The sequence below is a fragment of the Notolepis coatsorum genome (genome assembly GCF_963971535.1).
Source record: "Notolepis coatsorum genome assembly, chromosome: 20".
NCBI lineage: Eukaryota > Metazoa > Chordata > Actinopteri > Aulopiformes > Paralepididae > Notolepis > Notolepis coatsorum.
The window spans coordinates 38,281,232-38,294,182 of record NC_140184.1 but is presented as its reverse complement, the minus strand read 5'-3'; the positions used below and the strand labels follow the sequence as shown (position 1 = coordinate 38,294,182).

General features: G+C 41.8%; 1 protein-coding gene across 1 annotated transcript in view; it reads left to right on the top strand.

Annotated features, from left to right (window-relative positions):
- Window positions 1-12,951, top strand: part of luzp2 (leucine zipper protein 2) — a gene marked incomplete at both ends in the record, with an annotated part of 652,643 nt that overhangs the window by 603,921 nt on the left and 35,771 nt on the right. Inside the window, one exon of the mRNA XM_084337104.1 lies at window positions 11,392-11,496. Coding sequence (XP_084193230.1) covers window positions 11,392-11,496 — 105 coding nt within the window. The remainder of the gene's footprint in view (window positions 1-11,391; window positions 11,497-12,951) is intronic.

Genomic DNA, 12,951 nt, shown 5'->3' with positions numbered 1-12,951 from the left:
ACGCACACGCGCGCACGGAGCGATGTATCCTCTCTCTCCCTCTCTCTCTCCACGGTCCACCTGCATTTTACACACAATCGCAGTCGAGCCGCTCACACAGTGCACACGCACACATGCGCACGGAGCGATGTATCCTCTCTCTCTCCCTCTCTATATAACAATAACACTACCTTAGGCATACTGCACCTTATGTGGATACTGTGATACTGTGAATAATGTATATTTCAGTTAGTTAGATAGTAAATTATAACACTACCTGATGCATACTGCACCTTATGTGACACTGTGAATACTGTGAATATATATTTCAGTTAGTTAGATAGTAAATTATATTGACCTATTTTTTTACACTGCTTGTGTTGTTTTTACTACCTGTACCCAGTGATGGGCAAGCTACTTGGAAAATGTAGCAAGCTACACTACAAGTTACTCTCGGTTAAATATAGCTAAACTACAATGGAAGCTATCCCCAGATAAATGTAGCAAGCTACACTACAAGAACATGGCAAAAATAGCTAGCTACATCGGCACTACTTTTTTTTTTTTTTTTACTTTGTGATCAAGTTTACACCAAACAAATAGGCAGGCAAAAAATAGCTCAGTTTGATTGTTATTTATCCCTAAACTCTGCATCTTCTGAAACCTGCCCACTTTATCAACCAAAAACACACTTCTTCAATATCTGAATTTTAACTGTCTTACTTCATTTTACTATTATGCTACCATGTATATACTACTACCAACTATGCTAATATGTCTATACTACTACAGTATGTACTCAGAGTATAACACTCAAGCTTGACACTGCTAGACAAACAATACTATCCTTGGCTGCTAGATATGTAACTCACAAAACATTCCATGGCCACAGGTTGAGAACCACTGGTCTAGGACGATCTTTTCCCTATTTTTTTCTTTTCTCCACCCCCCAATGTACAGTGTACAGTGTCCCCCTACCCCAACCCCCCCCCCCCCCCCCTCCAATGTACAGCCCCCACCCACCAACCCCACCCACCCAACCTCCTCCAATGTACAGTTTCTACGTCAAATGTATATACACTCTTTTTCTGGACACTTTTTGTATCACAAACAGTACTGTATTTGCAAATCTGATATGTCATAAATGTATAGATGTAGCAGTACTGTCTATCTGTATGTCATGTATGTCATATATGTTATGATGAATTGAAAATGGGGGACCCTGATGTAAACAAGACGAAAGTCTTTCTCTGGTCTGCATCCCCTTAACAATTGTATGTATTGAGCTGTACTGTACTGTACCCATTCTGCAATCTGTTAATACACTTTTCAATCAATCAATCAATAATATTGTTCATAGCAGCTAGCCTATCTCAGACTGTTAGTTAAAGCTGTTGATAAAAAGTGCACTGACTTGTGTGCTGTTTGGGAACAGTTGACAATGTTTATGTAAAGACAGTAAGGGTTTTCATCAGCTCACCTGAATATGTGTTCTCAAGTTAGTATTGGACGTGTGGGACGTCGAGAGCAGCTTCGTTTTTGGTTGACACAATAAACACCTAAACACATATGTTTTAGGTGTTTTTTCAGTCAAACTCATAAACGTGTCCAGGTAGGGCCATGGAGATGCAGTGTTGTTATTGTTGTTGACATCATCTTCATCAATGCCATCAGTGGAAACATCAAATCCCTCTGCCATTATTTCGCGCTGACTGGTTCTGTTATTGTAAATTGCATGATCCATTCATTCTCATTCAGTGGTCTGCGTTTCGATTTTCACTTCCTGGTTTGCGGCCTGGAGTCCCGCCCTATCCTGCCTCTGATTGGCCTACCCGTAAAGTTTTGGCCTACCATACCCAATCGTGAGTCGTCACTCATATCTAAACAAACCAACCAATCATAGTGGGTTTTTTACGGGGAGTTTTTTTTCTCCTCGCAGAACTTCTAGTCTAGACTGTTTCTCCCGAAAGTAGCGTGTAACGTTTCTCGTCGCTACGTTACTACTTCGTTCTATAAATAGCACCGCTACAGAGATCGCTACCCTGGTTAAAAAGTAGAGAGCTACCAGCACGCTACTGAGAATTGTAGTTAAGCTATGTAGCGTCGCTACTTGTAGCTAGCTACTGCCCAACACTGCCTGTACCCCCCCCTTCCCCCATGCTGCTATGATGCCTCTCAGTATATTTTTTACTGTATTTATTTACTGTATATTTTATTCCATTTTTATTCTATTTACTCTACTCTTATCCTAGGCAACTTGATTTGATTTGTTTTATTATTTGTGACCTGTTCTGTCTAAATGTTTAAATGTTGAGCGATTTGCAGTGTCAAATTTCCCACGGGATAATAAAAGTATTTCTATTCTATTCTATTCTATTCTATTCTCTCTCCACGGTTCACCTGCATTTTACACACAATCACAGTCGAGCCGCTCACACAGCGCACCCGTGCGCACAGAGCGATGTATCCTCTCTCTCTCCCTCTCTCTCTCTCACTCGTTTGTTCTCTCTCTCGCTCTCTCTCGTATACATGTATCATGCTGTGTGGGTGATTGTCACTCAAAGCGCTTATGGGCGGAGCCCAGCCCAAAACAGCTTGAAATCTTGAAGTGGAAAAATGCTGCTTTAGAGTACTTGATTAGAAATACAAAACAATGAATTTCTTGAAAAAAAATACTTACATATGTGTTCCATAGACTCACCGGGAATTGTGTAACAATGCCAAAATAGTGAAAGGAATAGCAAAACATGGGACCTTTAAAGCCTGACAGTCTCTTGTTTGATACCCACACAGTTTAATACCTGACAGTTTTGAACCTGTAATAAAAAGTAATAGACAGTAAAATAATACAGTGCAATACAATAGTAGAATATAATAGATAGTAAAATAATGCAATATAATGGACAGAGTAAAATAGTGCTACAGTACAATTAACAGCGGAGTGTATTAGAAGGCTATGGTGAAAAGATACGTTTTAAGCTTATTTTTTTAAATATTAAGATTAATAGGCCCTAATCATTTGGCCTAAGAAATTGATGGCTATATTAATAGCATAACGTTATTTAATTCTGTGGAATGGCAGACACGTGCCAGACTGCCAGAGTGGAGTGGACTCAACCTTGATGACTTGGACTCGGACTCGGACTAGGGTAATGGGGACTTGACTCGGATTCGACTCAGGCTCTTCTTTGGTGACTCAGACTTGGACTCGAACACTGGGGATTTATTGACTCGACTACAACACTGTCGCTAACTCTCCCCTCTCCCCGTACATGTATACTGTTACAGACTGAGCTGTAGGTTAAGCTTAGCCACACTATCCCAGCCACAGCCCATGGGGCGATAGTGGCTCAGGAGGTAGAGTGGAGTAGTCGTATGGTAATTGGAAGGTTCCTGGTTCGATTCCGGATGTCCTTGAGCAAGACAATTAACCCCGAACGGCTCTCGATGAGCAAGTTGGCACCTTGCATGGTTGCCTCTGCCGTTGGTGTGAATGTGAGGCATAACTTGTAAAGCGCTTTATAAAATACATTACATTTACCATTCAGCATGTGTGCACATAAGACAGACTATAGTTAGGATATGCATTATTATATTTGTTCACTGTATATGGGTTATTATACTATTAGTATTAGATACTGTATGTTGCAAGCAGGTTGCGATTTGTGAAAAAGAATACAGGGTGACGTTACTTTTTTATATCATCAAAAATGATATACAGTTATATTGATATAAATAAAAATACATTTTTATATAATTTTTTTTTGTATAAGGAAGTTGCATTGTTCATTTCAATACCTGTAATAGTACAGTAGTCCACACACATGCACACGTGTGCATTCAGTTAAGTCGTAATAAACAGTTCAGTTTGTCAGGTACATGCAACACAGATTACAGTGTTTACATCTGTCTGCTTGAGAAAATGCCATGTTTTGCAATAAAAATGATTGAAGTGAGATGAACAGACTGAACTTTATTTTATTAGATAAAACATGTTCACAAAGTTTTACTTTGCAGTTGAAAAAAGGTAATAAATCGCAATATATAGCAATATTAATATCGCAATACTCAGCATATCGCAATATATTTAGTATCACAATACTATCGTATCGTGACTCAAGTATCGTGATAGTATCGTATCGTGAGGCCTCTGGTGATTCACCAATATAAGCATTTAGATTCACATTCACACATTTTTAAGTAATGTAGGTCAAATCGCTAAGCATCAGTGACAATGCAGAACAGAACAGAATTGTAGTTTGATAGAAATAATAATAATAATAATAATAATAATAATAATAATAATAATAATAATAATAATAATAATAATAATAATAATAATAATAATAATAATAATAATAATAATAATAATAATAATAATAATAATAATAATAATAATAATAATAATAATAATAATAATACATAAAATATATAGAGCACTTTTCTGACTTTGGCAATTCCAGGTGTAGGGATTGCAGAATACAACAACAGACAGTCAAGTTGTGGTTCGCAAAATAATAGTTTTATTTTATTTTCAAATCAAACAAAACAATCCACTGTTCTCCTTACTCTGACTAACTTTAACTTAAACTCTGACTCTGACCCTAACTATCTGCCGGGCAGCTTCTCTGCTTACCGGTCTGTCTCCTCACCCCTGACGTGAGAGAGTGTGTGTGTGCCCTTGGCCCTTATATGCTCACTTTCCTCAACACGCGCATCCGCATGCGGCTCTTTGCTCCTCCATCCATTAAATTTTTTTTTTTTTAATTAAAAAAAGTCCATTTGCATGTTCTTGGTATCTGATTCTAGGGACATCTATGAATCTCAGGGAATGTAGGCTTGAGTAAATTGTAATGAACCAAAGGAGAATATCAATACATTATTTTCTTTTTTATTATCTTTGACTGCGTGAACAACACCATGCTAAAATTTACCAGACCTGAAAAATCTAAGCAAATGAATAAAGGGAAGATGATTAAACAGAAGGTTTTGTAGATACAGTACTGAATTCAGCCATCCGGACACATGCAATTTGAAATATGATTATGGAATATAGAATATCATGCCTATAAATGACCTTATTATGGCCAAATCACACATCTATGGATCGGGCCAAATCTACCCTTTCCAATGGCAGAGTTCAATCTGGATTTAGTGATTCACAAACTGTGAATGAAATCTACTGTAAGTACAGTTACTTTTTTATAATGTAAATGTCTCCCACATTTTTCATCAGAATGCAACGCCGTTTTTTGCTAGATGTTCACAGAAAGGTAGAGAAACGAACTGAGTTCTGTTTTATGGCAATAACGTTCAGGTCTGTGGGAGATAATCCTGAAAAATAAGATAAATAAAAAAGTAAATCCAGAAATGAGATGATTGACAGGGGCTGGCGTGAGCTGGGTAGTGTAGTTTTTCGAAATTCGAAAGCCCATCGAAAGCCCCGCGACTCTTCCTTCAAAAGACTACACTCACTTTTGGCTGCGCCACTTCCTCCCGTCAATATGCGCCGGTTTCCAACTCAATGCCCTGATATTTCTATAATCTTATATTTCACTAATAACAGTTACAATTATTGGTAAACAAACGTAATGCTTAAAATATGGCTACATTTGGGATTAACACTTTGATTTCCTGGCGATGCGGTGCGCCTTACCGCCGTTGAATGCCAGCACCCACTTCAATGATAGCGTTGTGAACGCATAATCTCTGTCTTAAATTATGGCTATGTGTCTAATCTGCCTGTCGTTTATCAATGACTTGTTTGCAGTCAACATTGTCGAGACGGATTGTTTTTTAATCGGTTCATTTCCGTTTTATATCATTTTGAAAAGCCCTCGTTTTTCAGGAAAATATAAAGATTCCGTAATAAACGGCATTTACTGGAATATTCTGGCATACACAAAAAACGTTGTCATTTTTCGGCCTATTTATGAATCGTTTTCAAATAAACGCTAGATTATCGATAGTATATAATGTGTACTTATGCACGCTAGAGAACTGATCTGAAAAATATATTCTCATTTCCTGATCAGCGAGCACACTCACAGCCACACACACACATATGGGACATGTTGATATATAGGTGAAAACAGCTCTGATTATCCTAAGACTGGTAAAATAGATTCCTTACCTCAGATCAGATGTTATCCAAAAAGATTATTCCAATTCCTGATCGCCATTCCAAATATCGATCGCGTTTATTGATTCAGCGTTGGGTACTGTAAATATATATTCCACGTGTTTTCCGGGCCGGCGATCAACTTGGGTCTCTTCAGATGCCTCGTCGGAAAAGTAACATGAGTAGGCTGCCCCCCCCCCCATCAGTCTAAACGAATGGGGTGCAGTTACACAGGGAGAGGCGATAGGGGGCGGTATTTTCCCAATTGAGCGAGAGAGTCTGCAACACTAGCGTGAGGCTCGATTGATGAAATATGAATTCAAATCGCTAATAAAAAAAAATACGACAAACAAACGCTATATAGCGTTGGTGGCACTCAACTGGCGGCATGAACTAACGACAAAAACGCGTCCCTGGCACTCAAAGTGTTAAGAGGTTACCCTGTGAGGCAAAAAAAAATAAAAGACATTAGCAACTTCAGAGGCCAGAGGGTGGGACCTATAAACATTTGTACTATCCAATAGCATTGTGAGGCTGAACAACAGGACCCATTGACTATGTACTGTACATGTGCTTCATTTTTTTTAAATAAACATTTACAGACTTCTTTTTTTAAATGGCTAAAAGTGATTTTGTAATTTTGCAACTGTGGGTCTCACAGGTTACTTTTAACCCTGTGAGGCCACAACAAAAAGACATTAGCAACTTCAGAGGCCAAAGGGTGGGACCTATAAACACATGAAGGGTGCCGTGACTGAAAAAAAGGTTGAGAAACGCTGGTATATATGGTGTGGCTCTTTGTGGTACCACAGTAATTTTTGTGGCTCTTAGTCTCTGACTGGTTGGTCTTCATGGCCTACTAGCTGCAGGTGCACCTGGAAGCGGAAGCCCAAATATGGGCAGAGCCATTGTGCCATCACATAGTACCCTTCAATCACCAAGCCCAGTGGTGACTCGGGGTTGCCACAGTACCAAAAGTCACTTTACACACACACACAATAAAATAATTGAATAGATACAGAATAGAGTAAAACATAACAAAGAAACAATAATCAACAATAAAACGTAAATAATAAAAGAAAATGTTGAGTTTGAGTCTTGAGATGGAGGGGAAATCAGGTGAAAGCGAGCTTGAAGAGGTGGTTCTTGAGGACCTGTTTGAAGGAAGGGAGGGTGGTTGATTTACGGATGTGGATAGGGAGGGTGTTCCAGAGGGAGGATGCAGCAACTGAAAAGGCCCTGTCACCCCAGATCTAGAGCTTGGTCCTCGGGACTGTCAAGCAGTTTGTGTCCACGGACCTGAAGCGATGGGTAGGGGTGTGACATGAGAGGAGGTTGTCGAGGTAGGGAGGGGTCAGGTTGTTTAGGGCTTTGTAGGTGGTATATTTTAAATCAATCCTGTATTTGACTTGGAGCCAGTGAAGGTTTTGAAGGACAGGGGTTATGTGATCTCGGCGACGGGTGGAGAAGAGCAGGTGGGCAGTGGAATTCTGGACATATTGGAGTTTATTGAGGATTTTGTTCTGTGAACCGTAGAGGATGCTATTGCAGTAGTTGAGTCTGGAAGTAATAAAAGCTGGCATGAGTGTTTCGGCAGCGGAAAATGACAGGGAGGGGAGGAGGTGGGCAATGTTCCTGAGGTGAAAGAAGGCAGTTTTGGTGATGTGGTTGATGTGGGGCAGGAATGAGAGGGTGAGCTCAAGGTTATGGATGTGGGTGGAGGGGGTGCCGATGCATCCGTCAATAACCCCACCGTCATAGGCAACTATCGTCCTGTCTCTCTTCTCTCCTTCCTTTCTAAAACACTTGAACGTGCTGTATCCAACCAACTCACTGATTATCTCTTACCGAATGACCTAGACCCTAACCAGTCAGGATTCAGGTCTGGTCACTCCACAGAAACAGCCCTCATTGCGGTCACAGAGGCACTTCACTTGGCAAAAGCGAAAGGCCTCTCCTCTGTCCTGATTCTCCTAGACCTATCTGCAGCCTTCGACACAGTCAACCATCAGATCCTCCTCGCGTCTCTCGCAGGAATGGGGGTGGCTGGCTCTGCGCTGACATGGCTGACATCATACCTCAATGACCACTCCTACCAAGTGTCATGGAGAGGGACCCTGTCTGCCACCCGCCCCCTGCGGACGGGTGTCCCTCAGGGCTCGGTCCTTGGACCCCTTCTCTTCTCCCTCTACACTAAATCTCTGGATAACATTATCACGTATCATGCCTTCTCGTATCATTGCTATGCCGATGATACTCAACTCTTCCTCTCGTTCCCTTCCTCAGATATCCACGTCTCTGAGCGGATCTCGGCCTGTCTGTCCGACATCTCCGCCTGGATGACGTCCAACCATCTCAAACTGAACCTAAGCAAAACAGAATTGCTTCACCTGCCGGCCAAATCCTCCCCCCTGACCGACCTTTCTATCACAGTCGAGAATTCAACTGTGACCATGTCCTTGATGACCAGTTGAACTTCTCCGCTCACATTGCAGCGACAACCAGAACCTGCTGATTCCTCCTGAGCAACGTCAGAAGGATCCACCCCTTCCTGACAAAAGAAGCCACCCAACCCCTCATCCAATCAACAGTCATCTCCCGCCTCAACTACTGCAACGCACTGCTTGCTGGCCTTCCGACCACTGCCACCAAGCCTCTTCAACTCATTCAGAATGCAGCGGCCCGCCTGATCTCAAACCTACCGAAGTCAGCCCATGTCACCTCACTTATCAGGGACCTGCACTGGCTCCCCATGGCTGCACAAATCCGCTTCAAGGCCCTCAACCTGGCATATTGTGCGGCGAAGGGAATTGATCCCGCCTACCTCCGGTCAATGGTCTCTAACTACACACCCTCAAGACCCCTACGCTCTGCATCCTCTGGCCACCTCAGACCTACTCCTATCCGAGCTCCGGGAGGGTCATCAAAGAGAAGTCGCCTATTCTCTGTCCTTGCCCCACAATGGTGGAACGAACTTTCCACCACAGTTAGGACAGCCGAAACCTGTCCAATCTTTCGCCGTCGACTAAAGATGCACTTCTTCAATCATTATCTGAAATAAAATGGAAAAAATTATTATAAAAAATATCTAACCCTAACTAACCTTACTGTCATGCACTGTCATGCACATGTCCTAATAATATACTAACCAACACTATAGCACTCAACACTTTGATGAACATTGCTACTCAGCTGATAGTGTTGTACCCTTCCTGCTGTCTTGTTGTACAAAACTTGTAAGTCGCTTTGGATAAAAGCGTCAGCTAAATGACAAAATTTAAATGTAAAGTCAGGGAGTTTGGACCAATGATAAGGATTTCTGATTTATTGCAGTTGAGTTGGAGAAAGTTTTGTTGCATTCATGTTTTTATATCTGCAAGGCAGGCAGTGAAGGTGGAGTGGGTGGTTAAGGTGAAGGACTTGGAGGAGAGGTATAGTTGAGTCTTGTCAGCATAACAGTGGAGACGGAGGCCATGGCGATAGATAATTTGTCCAAGGGGAAGTATGTACAGGATGAAGTGGAGGGGGCCGGGCACTGATTACTATTATGCCGTCATAGTTGTTACTGGGTGCTTACCGCTCCAAAAACACAAATCTCAGACAAAGTTTTCAGCACCGTGGAGAGTGCTGTGCGCCATATAGGCCTTTTGAGTAATTCATATTTCTTGCTAGACTGCACTGCATAGAGTCTGACAAAGAGCATGTTTATAAAACTCTTAGCATGTCAGAGAGAAATTACTTACTTACTTCGGCCCATCGCTCCCAATGGAGCATAGGCCATCTACGACCTTTCACCATCCAACACGGCTTTGGGCTGTCCTTTCTGCCTCCCCCCAGCTAGTTCCTTGTCTCTTGAGCTCCGCCTCAGTGTCCCATCTCCAGGTGTTCTTAGGCCGCCCTCTCTTCCGCTTCCCCTGGGGATTCCAAGTCAGTGCCTGTCGTGTAGTACTGGTAGCCGGTTTCCTCAAAGTGTGGCCTATCCATCCCCACTTTCGTCTCAGGATCTGCTTCTCCACTGGTTCCTGTCTTCCTTTCAGCCATAGTTCATCATTCTTGATTTTGTTTGGCCACCGGATCCCAAAGATGCGTTTCAGACAGCTGTTTATAAAGGTCTGTATCTTCTGCAGTGTTCTTTTCGTCATTCTCCAAGTCTCTGAACCGTAGAGAAGGACGGATTTTACATTTTAATTGAAGAGCCGCACTTTGGTTGTCATGGCGATGTCCTTGGAGGACCAGATGTTCTTCAGAATGATGAAGGCTGCTCTGGCTTTGCCTACTCTGGCTGTGACGTCGCCATCTGTGCCGCCCTTCTTATCTAAGATGCTGCCTAGGTAAGTGAAGGAGTTGACTTCCTGTATGGATTCATCACCTACTGTGACTGTGTTGTTGGTAGAGGTGTTGATCATCATTAGGTTGGTTTTCTTCCTGTTTATTCTCAACCCAGTCTCAAGGGATGTAGTTGCCAGCTTGGTTGTCTTGCATCTGGTTGTAGTTGTGTGACAGGAGAGCCAGGTCATCAGCAAAGTCGAGGTCATCCAGTTGTGTCCATAGGGTCCAGAGAGAGAAATTACCTTTGACTTAAATCTCACTCTTTACAAGATCCATGCTGCATCAAATTCTCTGGTCCATTCACGCACTGGTCAGAGCGCATCTTCAGCTGCAGAGGCCAGTGAAACTGAAAGTGCTGGGCTGTATTTACTCAAACTGCTAGTGTGCAGGCTGCTGACGATTTTGAGAAATCAATGTATTTAATTCAATGCAAGAATGAATGATAGTCTATTATAAATCAGAAGGGATCAATGGTATCCTCATCTGTGATAAAAATGATTGACCAGTGGTAGAGACGTCAAAAGCAGAGGAATGTAAATCCTTACCATCCCCCCTGGCAAATCACACCCTGGTGATAAGACATTATCAGTGAACCCCCAAGCATGGACGCCATTTTTCAAGTGCACTTCACAGCACACTCTATTAAGTGAATTGGTTTGCTAGCAGTGCTAAATTTGAAAGGTGCACTAATGTAAGAGCGTGTGAATGATATCAGAGAGACAAATGATGCTCCGTTATAGTTATGACCCCCCCCCACCCACACTTATAATGTTATTCATCTAATCCAAACAATCTACAAATTATCTGAATAAACAATTACGCATTAAACAATTACAATCTCAAGGTAGTCTAAATAACTACTCAAGAACCTCCATCGCAATACCTATTCCTACAATCTTTGTACAAGGTTTGCTCTTTTCATTGTCAACCCTAAAGCATCATGTCCCCTTTTCTTTCAACAGGATATCCCCAAAGTCCAGAGAATTGTCACGCCCAGTAAACCGCCCGTGAACATGAATGTAACGAGGAGAGAGAGAAATGGAGTCAAGGAGTGCCAGATGGAACAGGTGAGCCTTCAGAGTAATCAAACAGTCTCAAATTAAATAGTCTATTTGTGACCCTGGGGTCCAAATCCACCAGGTTAATCTGATCCTTGAATCCCTCATCGGAAATTGCACAATCCACTTTTAACTTCCATTGTCCTCCATTGGACTTTGTAGCCAACACACATCATGAACTATTTCAAGATACATCCCTATGTAGGGAGGCTGATTGGCGCAGTGGGCAAGGCGCTCGCCTCTAACGCAGGAGACGCTGGGTTCGAGCCCAGCTCTCGGCATTGCTACCGGCTGGCCGGTCGTTCATACTAACACACTTGGCAAGTGTTAGAGGGTGGGAAAGCCGTGGGTGGGGATTTGACGTTGTGGACAGCGACTCCTACAGGTAGGTTTGGTGCGGTGGAAGCAGGAAGTAACCGGGGCAGCGTGAGCCTCCCACGCGTTACTCCTCGTCACTAAGAGCTCGAGCTGCTGCGGTGAAAAGATGCGACAGGCTGCCTCCTCGTGTACCGGAGGGGACACGTGATGTAAGGCTTCTGTCCTCACTACAACCGACCTGTGGGAGGCATAGTCTAGCAACGTTCAAGACAGGGGAGGGAATAATTGGACAACACGAAAATTGGGATGGGAGAACATTTTTAAATGGGGAGAAAAAGTGGATAAAAAAAAAAGATACATCCCTATGTGTTTTATGTGGAGAAGGTCAGTTTTGCCATAGACAGGCCAAGATGGTCAAAATCAGTGGCCCTCAAGTTCAGTGGCCCTCCTGCTTGTAGGCCTATTGTATGTCAAATGGAAGAAGCGATCCCAATAATATTATTATTATTATTATTATTATTATTATTATTATTATTATTATTATTATTATTATTATTATTATTATTATTATTATTATTATTTGTGCATATAAAATGTGTAAAAACATACTTGGAACAATTTGAATAACAGTTATACTGTATATCCACATTATAAATCATGTTACAATACTACCCTAATGCAGAATAAACACATTATGTATTATGCTCAAGTTATTCTACTCATTATTTATGTTGTTGCCCAAATATCAGACTAAAGCAAATGAGGTGAGGTGAGTTTCATGTTATTCTCTTATCCATGTCTATATGGATCATATCAGTTGTGCAGCAAGCAACACAACAGCCTCTGATTCCTTTACAGACTTAACCAATGCATCATGGGATATATCCTGCTCTCACTATAGGCTTCAGTGCCCATATGCTTCAGCTGCCCTAAAAACAACATTAGCTGTGTTAAACATGGATATATGGATAAATGATCACAGGAGACATTCACAATTGGATTTATTAGTTTTATAAAGTCTCCAAAATGACACTGCGTTTCCATGCTGGATAACAGAGCTTCTGAAAGGGATACAATTGCACCTAGCAAACATAAAGAGAAGTGAGCATCTACTGTAGCATGCAGCATTGCAGAGGTGATAATTTT